General features: G+C 65.9%; 1 protein-coding gene across 2 annotated transcripts in view; it reads right to left on the reverse strand.

The window, feature by feature from the left end:
• Nucleotides 1-410: 410 nt before the first annotated feature.
• COL11A2 (collagen type XI alpha 2 chain) overlaps nucleotides 411-21,618 on the reverse strand; it is a 32,850-nt gene continuing 11,642 nt past the window's right edge. For both annotated transcript variants that reach the window (XM_066273774.1, XM_066273707.1), the window contains exons 10-67: nucleotides 20,190-20,249; nucleotides 20,042-20,083; nucleotides 19,744-19,806; nucleotides 19,382-19,456; nucleotides 18,843-18,929; nucleotides 18,548-18,604; nucleotides 18,324-18,377; nucleotides 18,182-18,235; nucleotides 18,012-18,065; nucleotides 17,806-17,859; nucleotides 17,587-17,640; nucleotides 17,458-17,502; nucleotides 17,265-17,318; nucleotides 16,825-16,869; nucleotides 16,599-16,652; nucleotides 16,368-16,412; nucleotides 16,182-16,235; nucleotides 15,895-15,939; nucleotides 15,658-15,711; nucleotides 15,489-15,533; nucleotides 15,303-15,356; nucleotides 14,870-14,977; nucleotides 13,829-13,882; nucleotides 13,501-13,554; nucleotides 13,299-13,343; nucleotides 13,157-13,210; nucleotides 12,997-13,041; nucleotides 12,805-12,858; nucleotides 12,650-12,703; nucleotides 11,830-11,883; nucleotides 11,397-11,504; nucleotides 11,185-11,274; nucleotides 10,849-10,902; nucleotides 10,509-10,616; nucleotides 10,282-10,389; nucleotides 10,097-10,150; nucleotides 9,933-9,986; nucleotides 9,637-9,744; nucleotides 9,331-9,384; nucleotides 9,043-9,096; nucleotides 8,764-8,817; nucleotides 8,563-8,616; nucleotides 7,736-7,843; nucleotides 6,879-6,932; nucleotides 6,637-6,690; nucleotides 6,451-6,504; nucleotides 5,977-6,030; nucleotides 5,643-5,750; nucleotides 5,497-5,550; nucleotides 5,293-5,346; nucleotides 4,945-5,052; nucleotides 4,748-4,801; nucleotides 4,416-4,451; nucleotides 4,187-4,240; nucleotides 3,825-4,092; nucleotides 3,212-3,324; nucleotides 2,389-2,595; nucleotides 411-1,510 (exon numbers count right to left, since the gene is read on the reverse strand). In XM_066273774.1, the coding sequence (XP_066129871.1) occupies nucleotides 1,370-1,510; nucleotides 2,389-2,595; nucleotides 3,212-3,324; nucleotides 3,825-4,092; nucleotides 4,187-4,240; nucleotides 4,416-4,451; nucleotides 4,748-4,801; nucleotides 4,945-5,052; nucleotides 5,293-5,346; nucleotides 5,497-5,550; nucleotides 5,643-5,750; nucleotides 5,977-6,030; nucleotides 6,451-6,504; nucleotides 6,637-6,690; nucleotides 6,879-6,932; nucleotides 7,736-7,843; nucleotides 8,563-8,616; nucleotides 8,764-8,817; nucleotides 9,043-9,096; nucleotides 9,331-9,384; nucleotides 9,637-9,744; nucleotides 9,933-9,986; nucleotides 10,097-10,150; nucleotides 10,282-10,389; nucleotides 10,509-10,616; nucleotides 10,849-10,902; nucleotides 11,185-11,274; nucleotides 11,397-11,504; nucleotides 11,830-11,883; nucleotides 12,650-12,703; nucleotides 12,805-12,858; nucleotides 12,997-13,041; nucleotides 13,157-13,210; nucleotides 13,299-13,343; nucleotides 13,501-13,554; nucleotides 13,829-13,882; nucleotides 14,870-14,977; nucleotides 15,303-15,356; nucleotides 15,489-15,533; nucleotides 15,658-15,711; nucleotides 15,895-15,939; nucleotides 16,182-16,235; nucleotides 16,368-16,412; nucleotides 16,599-16,652; nucleotides 16,825-16,869; nucleotides 17,265-17,318; nucleotides 17,458-17,502; nucleotides 17,587-17,640; nucleotides 17,806-17,859; nucleotides 18,012-18,065; nucleotides 18,182-18,235; nucleotides 18,324-18,377; nucleotides 18,548-18,604; nucleotides 18,843-18,929; nucleotides 19,382-19,456; nucleotides 19,744-19,806; nucleotides 20,042-20,083; nucleotides 20,190-20,249 (4,092 nt within the window). In that variant the 3' untranslated portion in view covers nucleotides 411-1,369. The remainder of the gene's footprint in view (nucleotides 1,511-2,388; nucleotides 2,596-3,211; nucleotides 3,325-3,824; nucleotides 4,093-4,186; nucleotides 4,241-4,415; nucleotides 4,452-4,747; nucleotides 4,802-4,944; nucleotides 5,053-5,292; nucleotides 5,347-5,496; nucleotides 5,551-5,642; nucleotides 5,751-5,976; nucleotides 6,031-6,450; nucleotides 6,505-6,636; nucleotides 6,691-6,878; nucleotides 6,933-7,735; nucleotides 7,844-8,562; nucleotides 8,617-8,763; nucleotides 8,818-9,042; nucleotides 9,097-9,330; nucleotides 9,385-9,636; nucleotides 9,745-9,932; nucleotides 9,987-10,096; nucleotides 10,151-10,281; nucleotides 10,390-10,508; nucleotides 10,617-10,848; nucleotides 10,903-11,184; nucleotides 11,275-11,396; nucleotides 11,505-11,829; nucleotides 11,884-12,649; nucleotides 12,704-12,804; nucleotides 12,859-12,996; nucleotides 13,042-13,156; nucleotides 13,211-13,298; nucleotides 13,344-13,500; nucleotides 13,555-13,828; nucleotides 13,883-14,869; nucleotides 14,978-15,302; nucleotides 15,357-15,488; nucleotides 15,534-15,657; nucleotides 15,712-15,894; nucleotides 15,940-16,181; nucleotides 16,236-16,367; nucleotides 16,413-16,598; nucleotides 16,653-16,824; nucleotides 16,870-17,264; nucleotides 17,319-17,457; nucleotides 17,503-17,586; nucleotides 17,641-17,805; nucleotides 17,860-18,011; nucleotides 18,066-18,181; nucleotides 18,236-18,323; nucleotides 18,378-18,547; nucleotides 18,605-18,842; nucleotides 18,930-19,381; nucleotides 19,457-19,743; nucleotides 19,807-20,041; nucleotides 20,084-20,189; nucleotides 20,250-21,618) is intronic.

Below are 21,618 nucleotides of genomic sequence, written 5' to 3' on the forward strand. Positions count from 1 at the left end.
CTGCCTTTTTAGGACGGGACAGGGCAAGCCTGGGGGGAGGGATGAGGTGACCAGCGCTACAGGTGCAGGGAACACTGTCATGGAAGTGAGCCTCTGTCTCATTTGCACGAAGTGTAGGCCAGGCCACCACAAAGCTCCTTCCAGGCCTGCCGTCCCTAAGGATGGGGGAGGGGTGTTGAAGGCGCACCCTTCCCCGGAACCGGTCCAGTACCGGTGTCAGACAGGACTGCGGGGTCCCGGGGAGGGGAGGGGATTCTGTATGTCGGCCAGGCTTTCTGACACCCAGAGGGACAGATCCTCCAGGGAACAGGGATTAGCCATCCATTTCTGCAAACAGCTCAGCCAGGAAGAAGGCGGTGTGGGGTGGGGGTTGAAGTCACAACACAAGCATCTCACACATAAGAGGACACAATCACATTTTTTAACCATCATTCAGAATGGACACTGGTCATAGGGCTAGACAAGGTCTTGGGAGTCCCTTCCATCCATAAGCCGCACACTGTCCCTTGGATTTCAGGATCAGGGAAGGAGAGGGGTGCCCCGGGGAGGGACTGGGTGGCCAGGACGCAGTGGGATACTCGGTGGGGGGGGGACTCAGGGCTGCGATGACTCCCCAGCTAATACAGATTCCGATGTTTCAGCAGTCCACTGAGCAGCCTGCACTATCCCATGCTCCCGGGGCAGTGGCCTGGTCCCCGAGTAGCCGGCCCTCCTGCCAGGCCAGACCAAGTGTAGGAGAGTGGCCGCGTGGGCAGGGAGCCAGCAGGGATGTGGAGAGGAGTCAGAGCCCTGAGGCAGAACTGTATATTCCCGTGTCCACAGTGGGCGCTGCGCCTGGGGTGGGAGCTGGGCTTCGGCCCCCACACGCCCCTCCCCACAGTCAGTGAGGAAAGCCCTGAGGCAAGGGCGAGGGTCCGGGGTGGGGGGCTCCGCCCTGGAGAGCCCTGTCTCCCAAGTCCGCTGATGTTCCTTGGCCTTGCTCTCTTTATCTTATGTTGTTACTTAGTTTTCCGCTCTTTAAATAATTAATATAATTACTTTTAAATACAAAATACACAGTGTCCTTTCTCTTCTCTTCCTCTTGCTTGGGGTGATTGGGAGGTGAGTTTTAAATAAGAGTGTCAGCTGTCTACCAGGTCACAGGCTCCAGGGGGGATGCCACGAGCCCCAGATGCCACCCCCTTCCCCTGGGGGGTTCCAACACCGCTGCACCCCTCCCCTGGTCTACCCCCCGACTGGGGGCTCCCGGTGTCCTGGTCCGAGGCCCCCAGATGGTGAGGAGTCCTCTCGGGAGGTGGCACGGAGCTGACGCTGTGGGATCCCAGGTGGGCCTGGTTCCGACTGCCAGGGTCAGACAGAGGAGAAGGTCCTAGCCCATGAAGCAGACGGGCCCCAGCAGCACCCCTCCCCGCCGCGGGGGTGCCCCCAGGTCCGAGAAGGAGGCGTCCAGCACCGGCAGCTGATCCAGCACCGGTGTCCGCACCTCCAGCACCGTCCGGCCTTGCTGCATCTGGATGGGGACACAGGACAGAAGGGTGGTCAGCATGGTGGACAGGCCACACCCCACAGCACCCCATCCTCGGGCCCGGGCTGCATCACGTGTTCAGGTGCTACATTTTCTTACAGAGAGTCAGGGCTGGGAAAGCCAGGAAGGTTGTATGTGCCTGTGTGCACGCGGTGTGCATGCACAGTGTGTGTGTGCACGCGGGTGTGTGTGTGCACACGGTGTGTGTGTGTGCATGTGTGTGTGCATGCACAGTGTGTGTGTGCATGCGGGTGTGTGTGTGCATGCACAGTGTGTGTGTGCACGCGGGTGTGTGTGTGCATGCACAGTGTGTGTGTGCATGCGGGTGTGTGTGTGCACGTAGCATGTGTGTGTGTGTGTGCACGTAGTGTGTGCGCGCGCGCGCACTCACAAGCCAGTCTGTGCGGCTTTGGGTTTGTCTCTGTGTTATCCGCCCGTGATAAGGTGAGTCAGTGTGACTCCACAGGAACGTGTGTACATGTGTCTGTGGGTGGGCCTGTGTGCTTATCAGCCAACATGACTCCACATGTGTGTCCCCGTGTGACCCTGCCGGTGACTCTGGGACGTCTGTGCAGACTGGAGGTGTCTGCACCCCTGTGCCTCCATGGGGGTGTTGCCCCCACCCCATGTGTGCCCCTGCAGGGTGATCTGTGTAAATGTGTGCACTCAGGGGACACTGCTCTCTGTACACAGGGGAGCCCCACCTCCCTGCTCCCCACCCCTCACCCATCTGAGCCATCCGAGCCCCCTCAGCCATATCTGAGCAGGAAGCCACAATCCTGCTCTCCCTGCTGCCCCTACTCAAAGGGGCTTCCCGCAGCCCCCGCCTGGGACCCGCCCTACTGGGTTCCTGCTACGCCCACCTGGCAGCCCTCTCTGAACTCCTTGACGTAGGGGCTGGTGTCCGGGCTCAGCTCATCCTCATTTGCCCCCCTGAGCTTCAGGGGGCCTTCCCGGGCCACCCCAGAGCAGGGGTAGGAGATGTCCTGGTGGGCGGAGACGCTGAGCAGCCTCAGGAAGGTGAGCTGGACCACGCCCACCGGGGAGCCCTCGGAGTCCACGTAAGAGAACTGCAGGAGAGGGGCCGGGTCAGGGCTGCCAGAAGTGGAGCGCTGGGCCCTGTGTGAGCAGGGAATGGGCGGGAGGGAAGGGCTGGGGAGACGTGAGGGGCTGAGTGGGCACCGGGAGGCTGGGGGTGAAGGACAGGTGGGCATGTGTGCTGGCTGCCCGAGGAAGGAGAGGAGTGAGCACCAACGGCCGGCGAGGAGGGGAGGAAGAAGCCCAGGAATGGAGAAGGGCCGGTGGTCTCTGCAGGGGCAGCAGCCAGGGGCCGTCACCGACGCCCATCACCACAGCACCCAGCGTGGGAGAGGACAGCCAGGGACCGTCACTGAGGCCCATCACCACAGCACCCAGCGTGGGAGAGGGCAGCCAGGGGCCGGTCAGCACCCAGCGTGGGAGAGGGCAGCCCGGGGCCGGTCAGCACCCAGCGTGGGAGAGGGCAGCCCGGGGCCGGTCAGCACCCAGCGTGGGAGAGGGCAGCCAGGGGCCGGTCAGCACCCAGCGTGGGAGAGGGCAGCCCGGGGCCGGTCAGCACCCAGCGTGGGAGAGGGCAGCCAGGGGCCGTCACCGACGCCCATCACCACAGCACCCGGCGTGGGAGAGGGCAGCCCGGGCGGCCCGCACCTGGGTGACATCATCCCGTGGCAGCACGCAGGTCTCCCCGCCGGCTGTGAAGTTGCAGAACACCCGGAAGGCGTCCCGGGCGCAGCCCTGGTTGGGGTCCACCCAGTATTCTCCTGCGGGGTGAGGACAGGGGAGGCTCAGGGCCTGGGCGCTGGGACCCAAGATGCTCTCTGCCCCACATGCCCACGCCCCCAGCCCGTCCCAGCCCCCAGCCCCTGCTCCCCGCCCCCCAGCGCCCCTCACAAAGCACCCGGTCTTCCTCATCACCGACACCCCCGCTCCCGGACACCCTGACCCAGCAGCACCCCAGCTCCTGATGGCCGTGTGGCTGCAGGTGTGCACATGTGTGCGTCTGTGCGGACGCCGGTCCGTGTGTGCCCGGGCGTGTTTATCGGTTCCCGTGGACGGGCTGACAGCAAGCAGGCTCACACTGGGAGGGCCGTGCTCGGTGTTAGCCCTGAGATCCGTCCGGCCTGGACGGTGAGTGGCCGCTGCTGTCCAGTCCCCGCCACCCTCGCGACCACCCGACATCCCCCCCCCCGACTCCCGGAGCTCCATGCGCGTGCCCATGCCCACGCGGTTGTAGTTCTGTGCCCCCGAGGCTGGCACTGACCGTCGGGCAGCTCAGGGTGGCACAGCTTCAGGTCCTGGCAGGTGCGAGCAGGGCTGTCCTGGGTCCCCGTCGGCCGCCTCATCTGCTCGATCTCCTCGCGCAGGGAGTCCAGGGAGCCGAAGATCTCCTCCAGGCCCCCGGGACTGCCCGGGGCGCCCCCGGTCGGCGCGGCCTCGTCGTCCTGCAGCAGGCGGCCACCATCTACCGAGCGCCGGGTCTTCTTGGGCATCTGGATGGGCAGGGGCTGGATCACCTCGCCCGGGGGGCCCTGGGTGGAGGCACAGGTGGAGAGAGGGGGTGAAGTGGAGGCAGCAGGACAGAGGCCCAGTCAGGGAGGCAGGCCTGGCCTCGGCAGCACTCACCGGGTGTCCCGGCGGGCCCTGCACGCCCTTCTCTCCCTTGGGTCCGGCTGGTCCCTGCCAGAGGACGAAGAGAAGGTCATAGAGGGGTCAGAGGCACAGAGGGGTCCCCGAGAAGCCAGGCTGGGGTGAGGGCTCCACTGGGGGAAGCTCGTTTGCTCCTGAGAGACAGTGCCCAGCCCAGCCCAGCCTGGGGGGAGGGATGGGGGCAGGGCGGCGGGGGGTCACTCACCGTGGCCCCTTTGGCTCCCTTGGGCCCAGCAGGTCCCTGTGAAATGAAAAACCAGAAAGAGAGGGTCACTGCAGGGGGAGGGAGGACAGGGAGGAATGAAGAGTCCAGGGGTCGGTGGGACCACCAAGGAGAGGCAGGCGCGAGAGAGAACATGGGGAAATCACGGAGCCCTTGGCCGGGTGGGGGAGGAAACACGTCAGGTTCAGGACGCACGGGGGAAACTGAGGCCTGTGTTTGTTAGGCTGGCAGTTGCCATGGGAGCCACTGGGAAATGACCGAAGGGGAAGCAGGGAGGGTTAGGGATTTAGCGGAGGAACAGAGGGGGTACTCACAGTGAGGCCGGGGGGCCCTCCTAGGCCAATGGGGCCAGAGGCTCCTGGGATACCCTAGGAAAGAGAGGACCTCGTTCAACCGGGTCTTCCACCTCGCCCCTCCCTCGCCTCACCCCCAGTCTCCACCGCAGCCCCTCCCACCCCCAGTGAAGGCCCACCCTCATCTCCCAGACCCTCGGGACCACGCCCTCACTCACTGTCTCTCCCTTCTGTCCGGCGGAGCCCTGAGGCCCAGGCAGCCCCCGGTCACCCTTCTCCCCCTGCTCCCCAGGGGGCCCGATCAGGCCGATGAGCCCTGGGTGACCCTGGAGAAGAGGACAGGTGGTGGTCAGGGGGACGCAGAGGGTAGACATGGCTGCTAGACAAGGAGACCATGGGGTCGAAGCCCAGGAGACAAGAGAAACCCAGGCACGGGGCTGTGAGCAGCCCGCATGGAGTGAGGACCCTGAGGGCTTGGGGCCAGAGTCTGGGGACTCCGGACCACAGGCTCCACGCTGAGGGGGAGGGGGAGGGGACAGACGCCTGGCTGCCCGGCTGTCACTCACCTTCTCTCCCTTGGCCCCAGCATCACCACGGAGCCCAGGAAGCCCCGGGGGTCCCTGTGGGGAGAAACAGGAAGTCACTTTCCAGGGACAGGTGAAAGCCAGCTCTCTGCCCACCACGTCCCACTTCCTCCAGCGCCCCAGCCGGTGCCCCCTGCCCTGGGGTGCCCCACCCCCTCTCTCCCCGATCAATCCACAGTCACTCACCACAGGGCCGGGAGGCCCGGCCTGGCCGGTGGCTCCAGGACGACCTTGCTGACCCTACAGACCGGAGGACACCCCAGATGTCAGGAGAGTGACCCTCCCCTGGCATCTCACCCCGCCCAACCCATCCACCCCACGCCATGTCTCACCACTGAGCCGGGGAGCCCCCTCAGGCCGTCAGGACCGGGTTTACCCGCTGGGCCCGCAGGACCCACGGGGCCGGTCTTTCCTGGGGCGCCCACAGCACCGGGATCCCCCTGAAACACACACAGGAACGTGTCCTCAGGGGTGGACGGGGGGCAGGTGGGCAGGGCGTCCAGACTCTGGGACAGGGTGAGGCAGGACGCAGGGCCTACACCCCAGGAGCCCTGGGGGGCAGGAGCAAGTGCAGGGACCCCCGCTCCCACCAGGGACCAGCGTGGGGGGTGGACAGAGGGGCGGAGGGCAGAGGGAGTGTCCCAGCACCCGCAGTCTCTCCCTCACCTTGGCTCCCTTCTCCCCTTGGCGCCCCTCAGGACCAGGTGTGCCCGCAGGACCCTGCAGACGGGGTGGGAAGGAAGAGGGTGAGGGCGCACAGGCCCATCCACAGCGGCCGAGAGCAGGGGGCCGGCGTAGAGGGACCAGGTGCTGAAACCCTGAGCAGTTCTGAGCACCCGGTGAAGAGCCGCTCGGTGCCCACCTCCCAGCCCAGCACCTGAGGGCGAACTCCAGAGAGCCAGCCCTTCCTCCAGGGTCTGTTCCGACCAATGGGTACACACCACCCTCCTGGCAGGAACTCTCACACCAAACCCCAGGAGCAAACATACCCAAACGTGCACAGCACACTTGTCAATAAACGTGTGTGCTCAGGCACATGCACCGGCCCGGGACAGCCCAGACCCCAGGCATCTCGCTGCTGGCCCCACCGGCCACTGCCCCAGGCTCCGCCCCCCCTCCCAGACTGTCCACCTCACGTACCCGCTTTCCAAGTGGTCCAGGGGGTCCATTCTCCCCGGTGGGACCAGGGGATCCCTAGGGAGGGACAACAAAGGTGACTGAATGTCCGGCCTCCAGCCAAGGTTGCCCCCCAGAGCGGGGCCGAGAAGAGGAGCCAGGGGTCAGCAGCTTGGGCGCAGTGGGGGCGAAGGGGCCGCGGTCACTCACAGGCTGCCCTGCCTCGCCGTCCTCTCCACGGTCACCCTTCGCACCATCCTGGCCCTGCGGGGGAGAAGCAGCGTCAGAGGGGGCCCCCAACCTGGCTGTTGCCACCTGAAAACAGCTGACACAGGCCCCACCCCCAGCTACCCCCCACGCCCCGCCTTCCAGCAGCCAAGCCCGTCAGCCGCATAGAGGCCCTGCGTAGAAGCCCGGGGTCCTCTGTCCTGCCCCCCACTGGGTAAACTCACCCGAGGGCCGCCTTCTCCAGGAGGGCCAGGGTCACCAGGAAAACCAACTGGGCCCTAAGGCAGAGAGAGTACAAAGGTCAGGCTCACACACACCCGGAGCCCACCCAGGAAAACCAACTGGGCCCTAAGGCAGAGGGAGAACAAAGGCCAGGCTCACACACACCCGGAGCCCACCCAGGAAAACCAACTGGGCCCTAAGGCAGAGAGAGGACAAAGGCCAGGCTCACACATACCCCCGGGGCCCACCAGGAAAACCAACTGGGCCCTAAGGCAGAGGGAGAACAAAGGCCAGGCTCACACACACCCCCGGGGCCCACCAGGAAAACCAACTGGGCCCTAAGGCAGAGGGAGAACAAAGGCCAGGCTCACACACACCCGGAGCCCACCCAGGAAAACCAACTGGGCCCTAAGGCAGAGGGAGAACAAAGGCCAGGCTCACACACACCCCCCGGGGCCCACCCAGGAAAACCAACTGGGCCCTAAGGCAGAGGGAGGACAAGGGCCAGGCTCACACACACACCCGGGGCCCACCCAGGGGCAATGCAGGTGCCTGGGGCACATGCCACTCTCTCCCTGTCTGCAGGCAGTGCCCACCCGCACCGCCCTAGGAGGGGCCCTGCACCCCTGCCCCTGACTAAGTGCCTCCTGACGCTCCCGGGTACTGACTAGAGGCCTCTCCCACGTTCTCACTCTCTGGGCCCCAGACTCCGTAGACCCCACCGGGGAGACCCTATTCCCAGAGTCTTCCTCCCAGGTGCCCCTGCTTCCGGGGTCCCCACGCTCCTCGGTCCTCACACACACATTCCCAGGTCTCCCCATTGGCAGGACGGCCCTCTCGGCCCCTCCCCCAAACTCACAGGATTCCCTTTGGGGCCGTCATCCCCGGTGGGGCCTTTAGGCCCTGGCGGTCCCGCCTCTCCCGGCTGCCCGGACTCTCCTTTCTCTCCACGCTCCCCGCGTGGACCCTGGAGGACGAGTGGAGGGTACAGATGGTCTCAAGGGAATCTTTTTTTTTTTTCTATTTTTCTGAAGTGAGAAGCAGGGAGGCAGAGAGACTCCTGCATGCGCCCAACCGGGATCCACCCGGCATGCCCACCAGGGGGCGATGCTCTGCCCTCTGGGCCATTGGGCCCTTGCTCCATTGCAACAGGAGCCATTCTAGCACCTGAGGCAGAGGCCATGGAGCCGTCCTCAGCGCCCGGGCCAACTTTGCTCCAATGGAGCCTTGGCTGCGGGAGGGGAAAAGAGAGACAGAGAGGAAGGAGAAGGGAAAGGAAGAGAAGCAGATGGGCGCTTTTCCTGTGTGCCCTGGTCAGGAATCGAACTCGGGACTTCCACATGCAGGCCGACGCTCTACCACTGAGCCAACCGGCCAGGGCCCCAAGGGAATCTTGAAGGTCAAGGATGCAGTCTCTGCCTCTAAGACGCCTTCATCTCCTCCCAGTCCCTCAGTGACAACAGGATGCACCCAGAAAGGCAGCCCTCGGGGGTCCCCGGGACCTCCTCCCTTGGAGGGCAGGGTGGCAGGGCTCACTCAGACACAGGGACCAGGCCCCACAGAGAATGGCTGAGGGCACAGAGTCCTGGGCGTGGAGGAGGCCCGGCTTCAGGAGGCCGCAGGGAAAGTGGGGGTGGTGTTCAGGGGTGAAAGGCACTGGGAGGGGGACTCAAAGCCCTCACTCACCTTGACGCCTGGCTCACCCTGGACCCCGGGAGATCCCGACTCGCCTGGCTCCCCCTGCAGGGAGATTGGTGTCAAAATCCTCCTTCCCCCCAAATCCTGGGATTGCCCACACCTCATTCTCTTTTGATCCCCAACCAGAAGAGGCGGAAGTCCCACCCCCACGCCCTCCCAGACCAGGCCATTCTCCCCCTTCCTAGTTACCTTCTCTCCAGGGGGACCCAGGTTCCCGACACCTCCTGGGGGGCCTTGGGGACCCTGGAAAAGGAACAGAAATAGGGATCACCGCTCAGGGGAGGTGTCATTCCAGGGGCAGGGCCTGAGTGAGGGCACCGAGGTCACAGCGTGGGACAGCAGGAGGCCTTGGGGGGGAGGCGTGCCTTCTCCTGGCACCTGAGATGAGACTGGACTTTATAGTCTGGGGAAAGGGAAGCCGAGGACGGCCACCCTGACCCAAAGGGACAACAGGCCGAGAGGACTCACATCAGCTCCATTGGGTCCAGCTGGGCCTCGAGGTCCTGGTGGTCCGGGGGGTCCCTGTGGAAACAGACACAGCAGAGATGGGGCAGGGATGCAAGGGACACAGCGATGGGTGCCCATGAGTGGTGGAGGGTTGGGCAGGCAGAGGTCCTGGGCAGAGAGGAGGGGCCGGGGCAGCCAGGTGGGGGAGCACGGGGTCAGTGGCAGTGGGGTGCCAGATGGGTAGGGGTGACTGGTAGGCGGGTCTGGGGTCAGTTGGGGGTCACACACCATCGGTGGGGTCACACTCACCATGGGGCCCACATCTCCTGTTTCTCCCTTCTCCCCCGAGGGGCCTGGCAAACCCTGTACAGGTACACACAGCAGAGACCCGGGTGGGCCACCTGTACTAGGTCCCCGGTCCCCCTTCTGGTCCCACACGCCGGCCCCGGTCCCCCGTCCGGTCCCACACGCCGGCCCCCAGCCTCCCCTCTGGCCCCACACACCGTCCCCTGGTCCCCCCACCACCACCACCTCCGGTCTCCTCATTAGATGGGGCTGGCAGTCTCCAGGGCAGACATCAGCTCCTGAACCAGATCCCCCTCACCCCCGTCTCACCTGTAAACCAATGGGTCCTGGGGGCCCATTGAATCCTCTGGTTCCTTCATCACCTTTGGCTCCGAAGTGGCCCTGGGGTCCCCGGGCTCCGGGCTCCCCATCTGCCCCCTGCGGTGAGGGAAGGGTTGGGACAAGGACACAGAGGTGGTCATGGTCAGGTGCTCTCTGCCTGGAAACCCCACACAGAGCGGGGCAGTAGGCCTGGAGCCCCCTGCTCCCGTCCCCACCCCAAAGGCAGAGGGAACAGTGGGCCGACCGGGGCCTCCAGCAGGCGCGGCCAGGCATCAGTCACTCACCGCTGCTCCCGGCTGCCCCACGGGGCCGATGGGGCCAGGCGGCCCGGGAGGACCCTGGGAAGAAAAGAGAATCAGAGACACCAAGACCCAAGACGCCAGAGAGAGAGCAGGTGGGCAGGAGGTCAAAGGCCAGAGGTCAGAAGCCAAGGGCCGTAGTCACTCACATGTTCACCCTTGTTCCCTTTCGTGCCCTTCTGTCCCGGGTCGCCCACCTCGCCCTGGGAGAAGGCAGATGGGGTGTCAGAGAGGGGAGGTGGGGACACAGGGGACAGTAATGAGACAGAGATGGCGGGCCATGCCCACACCCGCAATCCCATCCGGGAAGAATGGGGGCCGGGGGGCCCCTCACCTTGTCTCCGTCCTCTCCAGCCACGCCCGGGGGGCCGGCAGGACCAGGAAGCCCCACCGGGCCCTGCACCCCGTCGCGGCCCGTCGGGCCAATGGGCCCCTTCTCGCCCTGCGGGAAGGGAAGACAGGAGTCACGGCCTGAAGGTGACCCTGACCCTCCAGCACCCCACAGGGAACCTTCCCCACCCCAGTCGTTCACAGACCCCGCCCCGGGCCCCCCACACTCACCGGGACACCTTTCTCTCCGGCAGCTCCAGGGGGGCCCTGAGGTCCTGGGCGCCCCGGGGGGCCGATGGGCCCCCCAGACCCTGCCGCACCTCGTTCCCCAGGGGAGCCCTAGGAGAGGAAATGAAGTCAGACCCCAAGGAGGGGACCACAGCCTCCCCACACCAGAGGGCCCCCGAACGTGGTTCCAGGGAGAACAGCCCCAAAGCAGATGCACTACGGCTGCCGCTGCCTGGCACCCAGTCCGTGCCCGGCCCGCCCAGGCCCAGGCACCACGCTTCACCCTCTGCGCCCGGCCCCTTCCCCGGCCCCGCCCTGCTGCCCCCAGGGACCCCGGACTCACCGCAGGGCCAGGCGGACCAGCCGGGCCTTCATTTCCCTTCAGACCGGGTCCACCCTGCGAACCGGAAATGTGAAGCCACAGAGGTGAGACGGGCAGGTGGGACATCGCAGGAACAGGGGGACACGGCAGGTGGGACATCACAGGAACAGGGGGACATGGCAGGTGGGACATCACAGGAACAGGGGGACACGGCAGGTGGGACATCACAGGAACAAGGGGACACAGAGGGTTTAGGGGCGGTGGGGACAGGCTCAGCAAGACGGGAGGGGGGTGATTCCCCCGGACGCCAGAATTCACAGGGACTCATCACAGGCGGTCCGGCGGGGTCACACTCACCGCAGTGCCCGGCAGGCCTCTCTCTCCTGGGAAGCCCCTCAGCCCAGCAGGACCATCCTTCCCGGGGGCCCCAGAAGGACCAGGGTCGCCCTGAAAGGAAAGGAGAGGTGGTGAGCCACCACCAGGCTCCCAAAGGAGGCAGAGGTCTCCGACCCGCCCCCTCAAACCCCAACCCTGACCCCAAGCTCCCCGCTGCCCTGCCCCTTGCTCACCTTAGTCCCTTCTTTCCCTGATGTCCCCGTCAGCCCCTGCTCTCCGGGGGGCCCTGGGGGGCCGGGGTGACCTCTCTCCCCCATGGGCCCGGTCTCTCCGGCTGCTCCCTGGGGAAGAGGCAGAGAGACTCCAGGCTCAGGCCCTTTACCCCTCCGTCCGCCCAAAGCGACCACCGGCCACCCCAAAAGGCCCCTGTAGAACCCCTCTATCACTGCCCCAAAGCTGCTGGGGATCCCTGGGGGCTCTGGTTTGCAGACCCCGTGTGGGGCACCCCCACACACACACCTCGTGTCCCCTTGGGGAACTGCCTTTCCTTGAGCCCAGAGAGAACTGACCCAGGAAACAGACTGAACCCCGCGTTGACCCCAGCCCCGGGGTCCCCGGGGGCCAGGGCGAGGCCTGGGGGCCACTCTGTCCGGAGGGCAGACGTACCTGAGGCCCCACCACCCCTGGGGGACCGGGCGGGCCGGTCTTCCCTTGGAAACCCTGAGAGAGGAAGAGAGGAGAGCAGTCAGACACACAGGCAGGCAGGGGACACTGGGACAGCCCCGGGATCCTGGAGGAAGCGCAGAGTCACCACCGAGTCATGGTCATGGGCCTGAGGAGCAAGCGCCTGGATGCTCTCCGTCTGCCAGGAAAGCCTCCCTGGGGGCCTCCCGGACAGCGCTGGGGTCGGGGTCGGGGGTCAGGGACCAGGGTCTCCCGACAGCGCTGGGGTCGAGGGTCGGGGGACCAAGCCTCCCGGACAGCGCTGGGGTCGGGGGTCAGAGGGGCCAGGGCCTCCTGGACAGCGCTGGGGTCGGGGGTCGGAGGGGCCAGGGCCTCCCGGACAGCGCTGGGGTCGGGGGTCGGGGGGTCAGGGCCTCCTGGACAGCACTGGGGTCGGGGGTCGGAGGGGCCAGGGCCTCCCGGACAGCGCTGGGGTCGAGGTCGGGGGGACCAGGGCCTCCCGGACAGCGCTGGGGTCGGGGGTCGGAGGGGCCAGGGCCTCCCGGACAGCGCTGGGGTCGGGGGTCGGGGGGGCCAGGGCCTCCCGGACAGCGCTGGGGTCGGGGGTCGGAGGGGCCAGGGCCTCCCGGACAGCGCTGGGGTTGGGGGTCGGGGGGCCAGGATCTCCCGGACAGCGCTGGGGTCAGGGGTCAGGGGACCAGGGCCTCCCGGACAGCGCTGGGGTTGGGGGTCAGGGGGCCAGGATCTCCCGGACAGCACTGGGGTCGGGGTCGGGGGTCGGGGGGACCAGGACAGCACTCACCACTTCTCCTCTCTGGCCCGGGTGACCTGGCAGCCCATCCTTCCCGGGGGGGCCCTAGAAGGGGTTGAGAGGTCAGCTGAATTCTAGGCAGGGAAGGAAACGGGGCAGAGGCAGACCAGGGAACCGGGCAGGCCACAGGGCAGAGGTCAGCTTACCGGAGGTCCTTTGGGGCCGGGAAATCCATTGGGGCCCTGAGGCCCAGGGAGACCCTAGACACAGAGGCGATTGAGTCAGGAGAAAGGGTGCACTGCTGCGCAGGGGACACAGCCTCCTCCCGGGGGCCAGAGGGGGCGCTCTGCTCAGGTCCCCTGGGAGGACGGGGTCCCAGACACGCCCGTCACACTCACCCTTTCTCCTGGAGGCCCGTGGGGACCATCGCCGCCCGATGTTCCCTGGAGGGGAGACTGAGTCAGAGGAGCTGCTCTCCGGCTTCCCCGAGGCCAGGGGGGACCTGCAGGGGAGCCTGGCCGAGGGGCAGACCGCCCTGCACCCCCCGGGACCACTGACCTTAGCTCCGGACTTCCCTGTGGCTCCTCGGGGTCCCCGCTGACCCCGGGGGCCCTAGAAGAGGGGGGAGGAGGAGTCAGGAAAACCAACCAGCGCAGCCCTCTGGGTCCGGACCCACGGGCCCCCCTGCCCCTGCACTCACCGTGGGGCCCCGCTCGCCCCGGGGCCCGGACTTCCCCGACAGGCCCTGGGGGAAGGAAGCAGACAACAGTCACCCAGGGCCCCCCAACGGTCACCCAGGGCCCCCCAACGGTCACCCAGGGCCCCCACGGGGCGGCCCGGCCCCACCCCCACCCCCACCCTGCACCCGCACCCTGAGCCCCGCACCCTGAGCCCCAGCTCACCCGGGCTCCCTTCTCTCCACTGGCTCCCGGAAAACCAGGAAATCCCAGGGACCCCTGGTGAGGACGGAGAAGGAAAAATTAGGAAGTCAGGACAGGGGCAGGCCAGGCGGGGCTGAAGGGGTGAGGAGAGGAGATGGGGGGCTGGCGGGAGACCGGGCTCCGCCCACCAAACCCCGGCTGCCCCCCCCCCCCCCGAACTCCGTTTCCTCCTCTGTGGACAGAGTGGGCCGCACTCTCTCTAGGAGCCACCACTCTGTCGGTCTGTTTCCTGCAGTTGGGAGTCAGGGGAGGGAGGAGGGGTGGGGGTACGAACAGGGCATCACATCACCTTGGGGCCCTGGCGTCCGGGGTAGCCGGGCAGACCAGGAACGCCCAGCTTGCCCTGCGGAGGGACAGGGAATGGTCAGGGGCCAGAGGACCCACAGATCCAAAGACGGGGGCCCAGCCCCCTGCCGGCCGCGGCCTCACAGACTCCAGCCCTTCCTCCCCTCTGCCCCTGGCTGCCTGGCTTCTGGAAGCTCCCCCCCTGTCCCCCACTAACAGTGGGTTTCCCCCACGTCCCCCTCTGTCCGGGGACTAAAGTCAGCCTCTCTATCACAACCCCGTGGGGGCTGAGGTCTAGTCCCTGCCTACCTGTCCACCACGGCTCCACCGTCCCCAGCACCCAGACCTGCCCGCCAAGGCCCCCACCCAGCTGGGGCCACCTCTGCCCTCTGCACATGCTCTGCACCACCACCACCACCCCCGGCACCCCGGCATGCACCCCCTCCTGATGCCGCAGGGCCCCTGGTGCCCAGGCAGCGGGGCAGCGGAGGTGGGAGCAGGATGCTGCAACCCGGCTGCCTGGGCGCAAACCCTGCTCCGCCCCTCACTGGCTGCGACTAATGAGTGTCCTTTCCTCCCCGGGGGGGCCCTGGGAAGCAGGACGGCACGAGTGTCCAATCCCAGGGTGACAGGAAGCGTCAGCCCCGCGCTGGCGCGGTGGGTGCCCGGAGGGCCAGCTCTGAGGACCTGAGCTCACCAGCCCCGCTCGCCCCCTCGGAGCCCCTGGCTCTGCCTCTGGTCACAGGTGTGCTCTGCCTCGCACCCAAGGACCCTGTGACAGGCTCTGTGCCCGTCCCCACCAATCTGCCGTGAGCTCTCCGTGATGACAGGGACTTTTCTTTGACTTCTTCCCCATCGCCCCTCAACCCTCAGTGTCCGGGGCGGGGGCACATACAGAGAGGGGCATCATTAAGGCATGGGCGTCTCCCACTGACGCACTGACGACAGCTGTTGGCAAGCCCGTGCCCACGCTGACCCCAGTGCCCAGGCCCTGGCCCCCTCCCTCCCTGGCCCGAGAGAACGCCCGTCCCTCAACCCCCCTCACCTTATCGCCCATGAGCCCAGTGGGCCCCGGGTCTCCAGTGGGTCCGGTGCGACCCTTCGGCCCCTCGGGGCCGTCCTCTCCCCTGGAGCCAGGGACTCCAACCTCGCCCTGAGTGAGAGGGTGGGAGAGGTGAGGGTGGGGGACAGGGGCTGGGGGGGCTGGGCCCCAAGGGGAGAGGCCGGCCCCAGAGAGGCTGAGGGGGGTGGGCAGGGTCCCAGAAGCTATTGCAGGAGCGGGAGCCCCCAGGAGGGAGGGAGACGGCCGTGACTGGAGGGACACAGGCCACGGGTTTGCTATCCTGCTGGGACCGGGCCCCAAAGGGTACAGGGCGCTGGAGATAGGACCCCGGGCTCTCATGAGGTCGGCTGGGGCGCCACCGTGGAGGGTCTTTAGGACTTGGAGTCGGGGGGCCAGTGTGGGGGTCTCTACTCACCCTGTCTCCTTTCACACCCATGTCACCTTTGAACCCAGGAAAGCCATCGTCACCCTGAGGAAATTGGGAGTGAGAGGACACCCCAGATGACCGAGGGTCGGGAGGTTGAAAGGAAAGGTTTCGGAGAACGTGGGTGGGGCGGGTCCCAGGAGCTGAAGGACAGCACGGGGCTGGGACATGACTCACCTTCTCGCCCTTGTGACCCTTCAGACCCCGAATTCCATCCACGCCCTAGAAGTCATCAGGAGGAGAGACGGGGAGCAGGGATGGAGGGCGGGCCAGAAGGACCGAGCCCCGAAGAACCCAGCGGGTTCCCCCAAACGCAGCCCTGTCCCCCCAGCCCGGTGGCCTGTACCTTGGCACCCCGAGGTCCTGGGTATCCTAGAGGACCCTGCGGTCCCGATGGACCCTGGAAGAAGAAAGAGAGGTGTCTATGAAGGGGTCCTCACAGGGTGCCGCTGCGGGGGCCTCCGGGGTTGGGGAGAATGAAGTGACCCGGGAATGTCCAGACGAGGGAATCCCAAGGACCCTGAGACCCCGAGTCAGGGTGGAACCCGTTCTGGGGGACGAGAGGAGGTGTAGAAGGTCTCACCTGGTTTCCTTTGGTGCCAGGGGGACCTTCCTTCCCGGGGTGACCCTGGGGGTGGGGAAGAAGAATGTGACCACTGGCCCCTGGCCCCTGCTCTGAACCCCTCTGTATTATTTCATTCAACCCTAATTTCCCTGGGACCCAATGAGGCCAGTGGACCATGGACCAACACCATCAGTGACCTCCCAGTGCAAGGGACACACGGTATGGATGGTCACTGAAGGTCCTTGGAGGTCATTTAGTGGGGTGGAGGGTCAGGGGTATTGGAATAGAAGCGGGGGCCCACTCACCGGCAGTCCATCCGAGCCAGGCATGCCGGGGAGCCCTGGTTTCCCTCGGGGACCCTGCAGGGAGATGAGGAGGTTCAGGGGTCACCAGAGGGGTCAGGTCTGACCATAGCCCAAGCCCCAGCCGGACACGGAGGGCCCTCCCAACAACCCCTCCCCTGCACACCCCCTGACCACTTAGCCACTCACCTTCTCTCCGTGAGGGCCGATGGCACCCTGAGGCCCAGGAAGACCCTACACACAAGGAGAGAAAAGTCACAGGGACCCCCCAGAGGGCCTCCCGCCAACACCCCCCTATTCACAGCACAAGCAGGCAAGACTTGAGACCCTCAATGCCTGTCCCCATCACCCAGGTCCGACCCACTGCGGAAGCCCAGGGAGGTCGCTAAGGTTGGGCAGGGCGTGGACAGGACTACTCACCTGGGTCCCAGGGGTGCCCTGCTGTCCGGGAGGTCCTGGCTCTCCCTGGGGGCCCTGGAGACAGACAGGCCACCAGGCAGGGGTCAGAGGAGGCGGTGAGAAACAGACAGGGCGGAGACCTGAGCCCCGGCAGGAGCAGCCCAGCAGGCATGAGCCTGGTGGGCAGGGCTCCCAGGGCGGTAGACAGGGCTCAGGGTCGGGTGGGGCCTCCACGCCCCTCACTCACCAAGCTGCCTTTGGGCCCGTGGGGGCCATCCATGCCTCGGACGCCCTGAAACACGAGAGGGGTGTGAGCAGGCTGGCAGGCAGGGGCAGCCCTGGAGGGACCTGCGGTTTCCGGGAGGCCCCGCCATTCCCGAGGGGGGGGACAGGGCAGGGGCGCCCGGCCAGTCCTCCAGGTCACCCAGGCCTGAGCAAACAGCCAGCCCAGAGCCACAGGGCGTGGGTCTGTGTGCCTGTGGTTTGTGGGTTGTTGTTTGTTTGCCTTGAACATTTTTGGGGGGTGGGGGGGCACTCTCGGAGACTCTGGTGCCTGGCACCATAGGCCCTAACGGAGTGGGGGCAGCTGGGGCGGCCGGAGGGGAGGCAGGGCAGTGAGGGCCGCAGAGACTCGGGAAGTCAGGGGGAGGGGAAGATGCAGGTCAGCAGCCAGGGGCGGTCACTTACCGGGGGTCCGGGAACACCAGGTGGGCCTTTAGGGCCGAGGAGACCTCGAGGTCCCTGCACTCAGGTGACGGGAAGATCAGGCGGGCATGGGTGAGGGAAGAGGGTCCCTTTCATATCCAAGTCCCCCCTCAGGCATCCCCGGAGCCGCCCCCCTCTGTCCCCGCCACTACCGACCGGACCACGGGACACTCACCGACTCTCCCGGCAGCCCGCGGGGCCCGATCTCCCCGTCGTCGCCCTGGAGGAGGGGGACATGGCGCCGTGGCCTCACCACCCAGCCCCTGCCCCACCCAGCCCCTGCCCTGGCCACAGCGCTGCTTACCCGCTCTCCGTCCTCACCAGGGGGCCCAGCAAGGCCCTGGCCACCAGTGTCACCCTGGGAAATGGGCGAACAGGTCAGAGGGGCCTCAGAGCCCCCAACACAGGCAGACACTCCCCCTCTTCCATGAACCAACCCCTTTCATCACAGAGCCCCCGCGGGGACCCTCCCTCACCCTCCCTCCCTTTCCTGGAGATTCGGCCCCTCCCCCCATAGACTCACCCGTTGACCCTTCTCCCCAGGAAGCCCTGGAAGTCCATCAAAGCCTCGGTCACCCTGGGGGAAAAGAGGGGCGACCCACGTGAAGTCCGGTCCTGTCCCCCGCCCCATCCCTCACCCCTCTTTGTGTCCTGAGTGCAGAGGGGCCACTCGAGGAGAGAACCCTGGGGACTCAGTCATCCCCAGAAAGCAGGGCCCCAGCCTGTCACCTTGGTTCCGGGTTCTCCGGGCATCCCTCGGGCTCCGTCGGCCCCGGCTCGGCCCTGCGCAGACGAGGGGAGTGTCAGAGCAGGCGGGGGACAGTCCTCCACGCCCGGCGCCCCACCTCCCACGCACACGCACGCACGCGCACGCACGCACCCCGCACGCGGTCACTCACCCTGCGCCCGGTCTTGCCAGGAGGCCCTGTGAGGCCCTGAGGTCCCCGGGGGCCCTGGAGAGGGAAGACGGGTGCACAGGGTTAGTGGGCCCGGATGGAGGGGAGGCGCTGGGCTGGGGGTCACATGGAAGGGGGGTGTCACCTGAGGCCCTAGGTCTCCGGATTCTCCTTTCAGGCCAGGGCTCCCAGGTTGTCCCTGCGGGAGAGGAGAGAGGTTGGCTCTACATACCCCACGGACACCTCAAAGCCCTCCCCCCCAAAAAAGCAAAATAACTCTGGATCTGGTCCCTCTTCAGAAGTGTCCATACCTCCCCGCACACACACGCAGATAAAGACCCTCCTACCCCACACCCCTCACTCACTCACCAAGGGTCCAGGGCGGCCTGTGTAGCCCATGGGTCCAGGGGGTCCGCGGAGCGCCAGCTGGTGGAGCAGGGGACACAGCAGAGCTCAGAAGAGGCAACCAGGGCCCCTCCCCAGCGCCTCCTCCAGCTTCGTCCTTCCTCCTGACCCTTGTGTCCTGCCCCAGGGGCTCCCCAACCTCCCCCTCGGCCTCACACCAACCCAGACCTCCCCTGCCCTACGCTCCCGCCAACCTACCTCCCCACCCTCCCGCCCTCCCACGCCTCCGCCCACCAAGACGCCCTGGCGCCCTGCTCACCCGTGCCTGCTGCAGGATGGCCTGGGCCTGGGCCTCCTGGGCGGCCACCACTGGGCCCTTGTCACCCCCGCCACTGCCAAACCGGAACTGGTGGACAAGGAGAGAAGGTCCAGGTTCTCTTCCAGGAAATCCAGGTGGCCTTCCCAGTAGAGGTGTCACCTGCATTTCTGCCCCGTCTCCCAGGCTCAGGGGCACCCCTGAGCCTCCAGCATCTCCCACCAGGTTTCCAGAGAGTCACATTGATGTTTTCAGAAACTCAACTCTTGGCCTTTCCCCTGGCTGTCCAGCCTCTTTCCCCCCACACACAAAGACTCTCAGGATTTTCTGCTTGGTTCTAGATGACCCATGTTTGAGTCTAGAAGATCCATGGTCTGGTTCTAGGTCATCTGATGAGGACTTGGTCCCTCCTTCCCAAAGATCACTCTCTGTGGACTGAGGTCTTAGAGACAGCTCCCCCGACCTCCCGGTTCTCGGTGACACAACGCAGTTTCCCTGCCTTCCCCGTATCACCCCGTCCCAAAGCCCAGATGACAACTCACGGGGAGCATGAGGGATGTGCCCGGAGGGCCAGGGGCCCCGTCTGATCCAGGGAGCCCTGCTCGGCCCGGGGGGCCCTGGAGCGGGGAGAGAACGAGGCGGAGAGATAACAGATAGGGCACATCAGCGTCCTCGCACCACTTGGAAACCCTCCTAAACGCAGACTCCCCTAGATCCTTCCTGAACCCCACCCAAACCCCACGGAGGAAAATGCCGGTAAGACACCAGACGCCTGTCGCCTGCCCTCCTCCCCGACCAGCCTGCCCTCAGGTCTGCTGCTGAGTGCGTGCCGGGCGCCCCGGCTGGGTACCGGTGGTCCCTCTGCAGCCCTGCCCCTGCCCCCAGACAGAGGACACGCCCTCACCCTCTCGCCCGGGTCTCCGACTGGGCCTGGGTTGCCCTGGATGCCAGGGGGGCCGGTCAGCCCCTGAGGAACAAAAGAGGAAGGGTCAGGGTGGGTGTTCAGAGGTCAGAGGGGCGCGTGGCTCCTGAGGGCCGTCTTTCGGGAAGGGAGATATGGGAGTCTGGGGGCTCTGACTGGGAGGACGCCGCTCCGGGGTTCTGAGAAGGAGGCCTGGGCACACGCGCAGAGGACACGGCTTAGTGCATAGGGGGGGCTTCTGGGAGAAGAACAGAGGTTCACGGGCGGCAGGCTGACTCACCGCAGGGCCTTCCGGCCCAGGTGGCCCCTCCACGAGCATGCCCTGCAGAGACAAAGGTCCCCATCAGAGGCGACAGGACGAGCGCCCCCCTGCCTTTTCCGCCTCTGCCCTTCCCGCTGCCCCCAGCTCCAGGGCCGGCGCGACTTACGGGCTCCAGCACCGCCGGCTCCCCCTTCTCTCCCTTCAGCCCCCGGGCTCCACGGGCAGCCTGAGGGAGACACGCATGTAACCCCCAGCGGGGCCCGTGAGCAGCCAGGACACCAGGACTGTCCCCGTCCCGACGCCCACCTTCACCTACACACACGTCTTCCGGGAGACCTCCTTGACCCTCCCCCGCAAATCCACCACCCTCCCCCCGAGACCAGCTTCACAGACCTCTAGGCCCCCCCTGTCCGCCTCAGCAAAGACAGCCTCCTCTCCTCCCGGAGACCCTCTTTCAGACAGGTCCCCACACCCTTCCCGGGAGTCCAAACCCCTCAGCCTTCCCAAAGCCTCTTCTGGAAGACCCCATTCTATCCCCCCCAAACTTCCTCTGACCCCAGGAATCCTTAGAGCATTAAGAAACCATCAACTTTCTAACCCTTGTTCCAACCCACCAAATAAGAATCTCTCCAAGGTTACGGACAGATTTTTATTTGGAGAGGGGGGGAGCATGGATCCATATGAGAATCTGATATCACCTACGGAGTCTTCAGAAAAGAAAATGCTGTATACGCCTTTACGCACAAAATTTCTCTGAGAATTTCAAGGGGTTCGTAAGTTAAAAACTCACTGGAGGTTAAACATTCGTACTCGAAGCAGGTGTGGAGGGCGGTCCCTGCTGACCTCCCAGACTCAGACCCCCAAAGCTGATTCTTAAAAAAATACAGCTCTTGGGCTAAGTTACTCAAGTCTCAAAGCGGGCCCCCTCCGGTCAGCCCCCACGGTCCCTGTCCCAGTAAGGATACTGCGTGCCCCTCTAGCCCTCACTCACACTCCAAGCCCACCCGCTGCCTCTCTGCCACGCCTCCTCTCCGACGCCCACCCCCAGCTCTAGGGCCAGAGCCAAGATGAGGACAGGGGGAACGGAGGCCACTCACCACGACCCCCCACCCACCCCCACAGTGATTTCCAGAACGCTCCCCTCTACCCCCACCCTGGTCGAACGGTAATAACGATCAATATCCAAACCCTCCCATATGGCAGGTCAACCTCAAGTTCCCGGAAAGCAGCAGAAAGGGAGGCAGCAGAGGGTCCAGGTGGCCGTATTAGAGGAGGGAGGGGCGGGGCGGGCAGCAGGGCAGAGAAGGCGGCTGTCACTGCAGGCAGGCGGACGGTGACAGGAATACCCCCCCCCAACCCCGCTCACAGGGAGGGTGAGGACACGGGACGCACTCAGGAGAGGCAGAACAAAGAGACAGACACTTGGAAGCAGAAATGCTGCCAGGGCCAAGGAAGAGTCGACATGGCCCGACACGGCCAGTAAGAGGAACCAGACAAACAGGACACGGCGAACAGAACAGGAAGCAGCAGCCAAGAAACGAGAATCCATCCAGAGAGCGGACCTTCCCCAACAACCTGGCTAACCGTGACCGAGC

This window comes from Saccopteryx bilineata, chromosome 1, assembly GCF_036850765.1.
Source record: "Saccopteryx bilineata isolate mSacBil1 chromosome 1, mSacBil1_pri_phased_curated, whole genome shotgun sequence".
NCBI classification, from domain to species: domain Eukaryota; kingdom Metazoa; phylum Chordata; class Mammalia; order Chiroptera; family Emballonuridae; genus Saccopteryx; species Saccopteryx bilineata.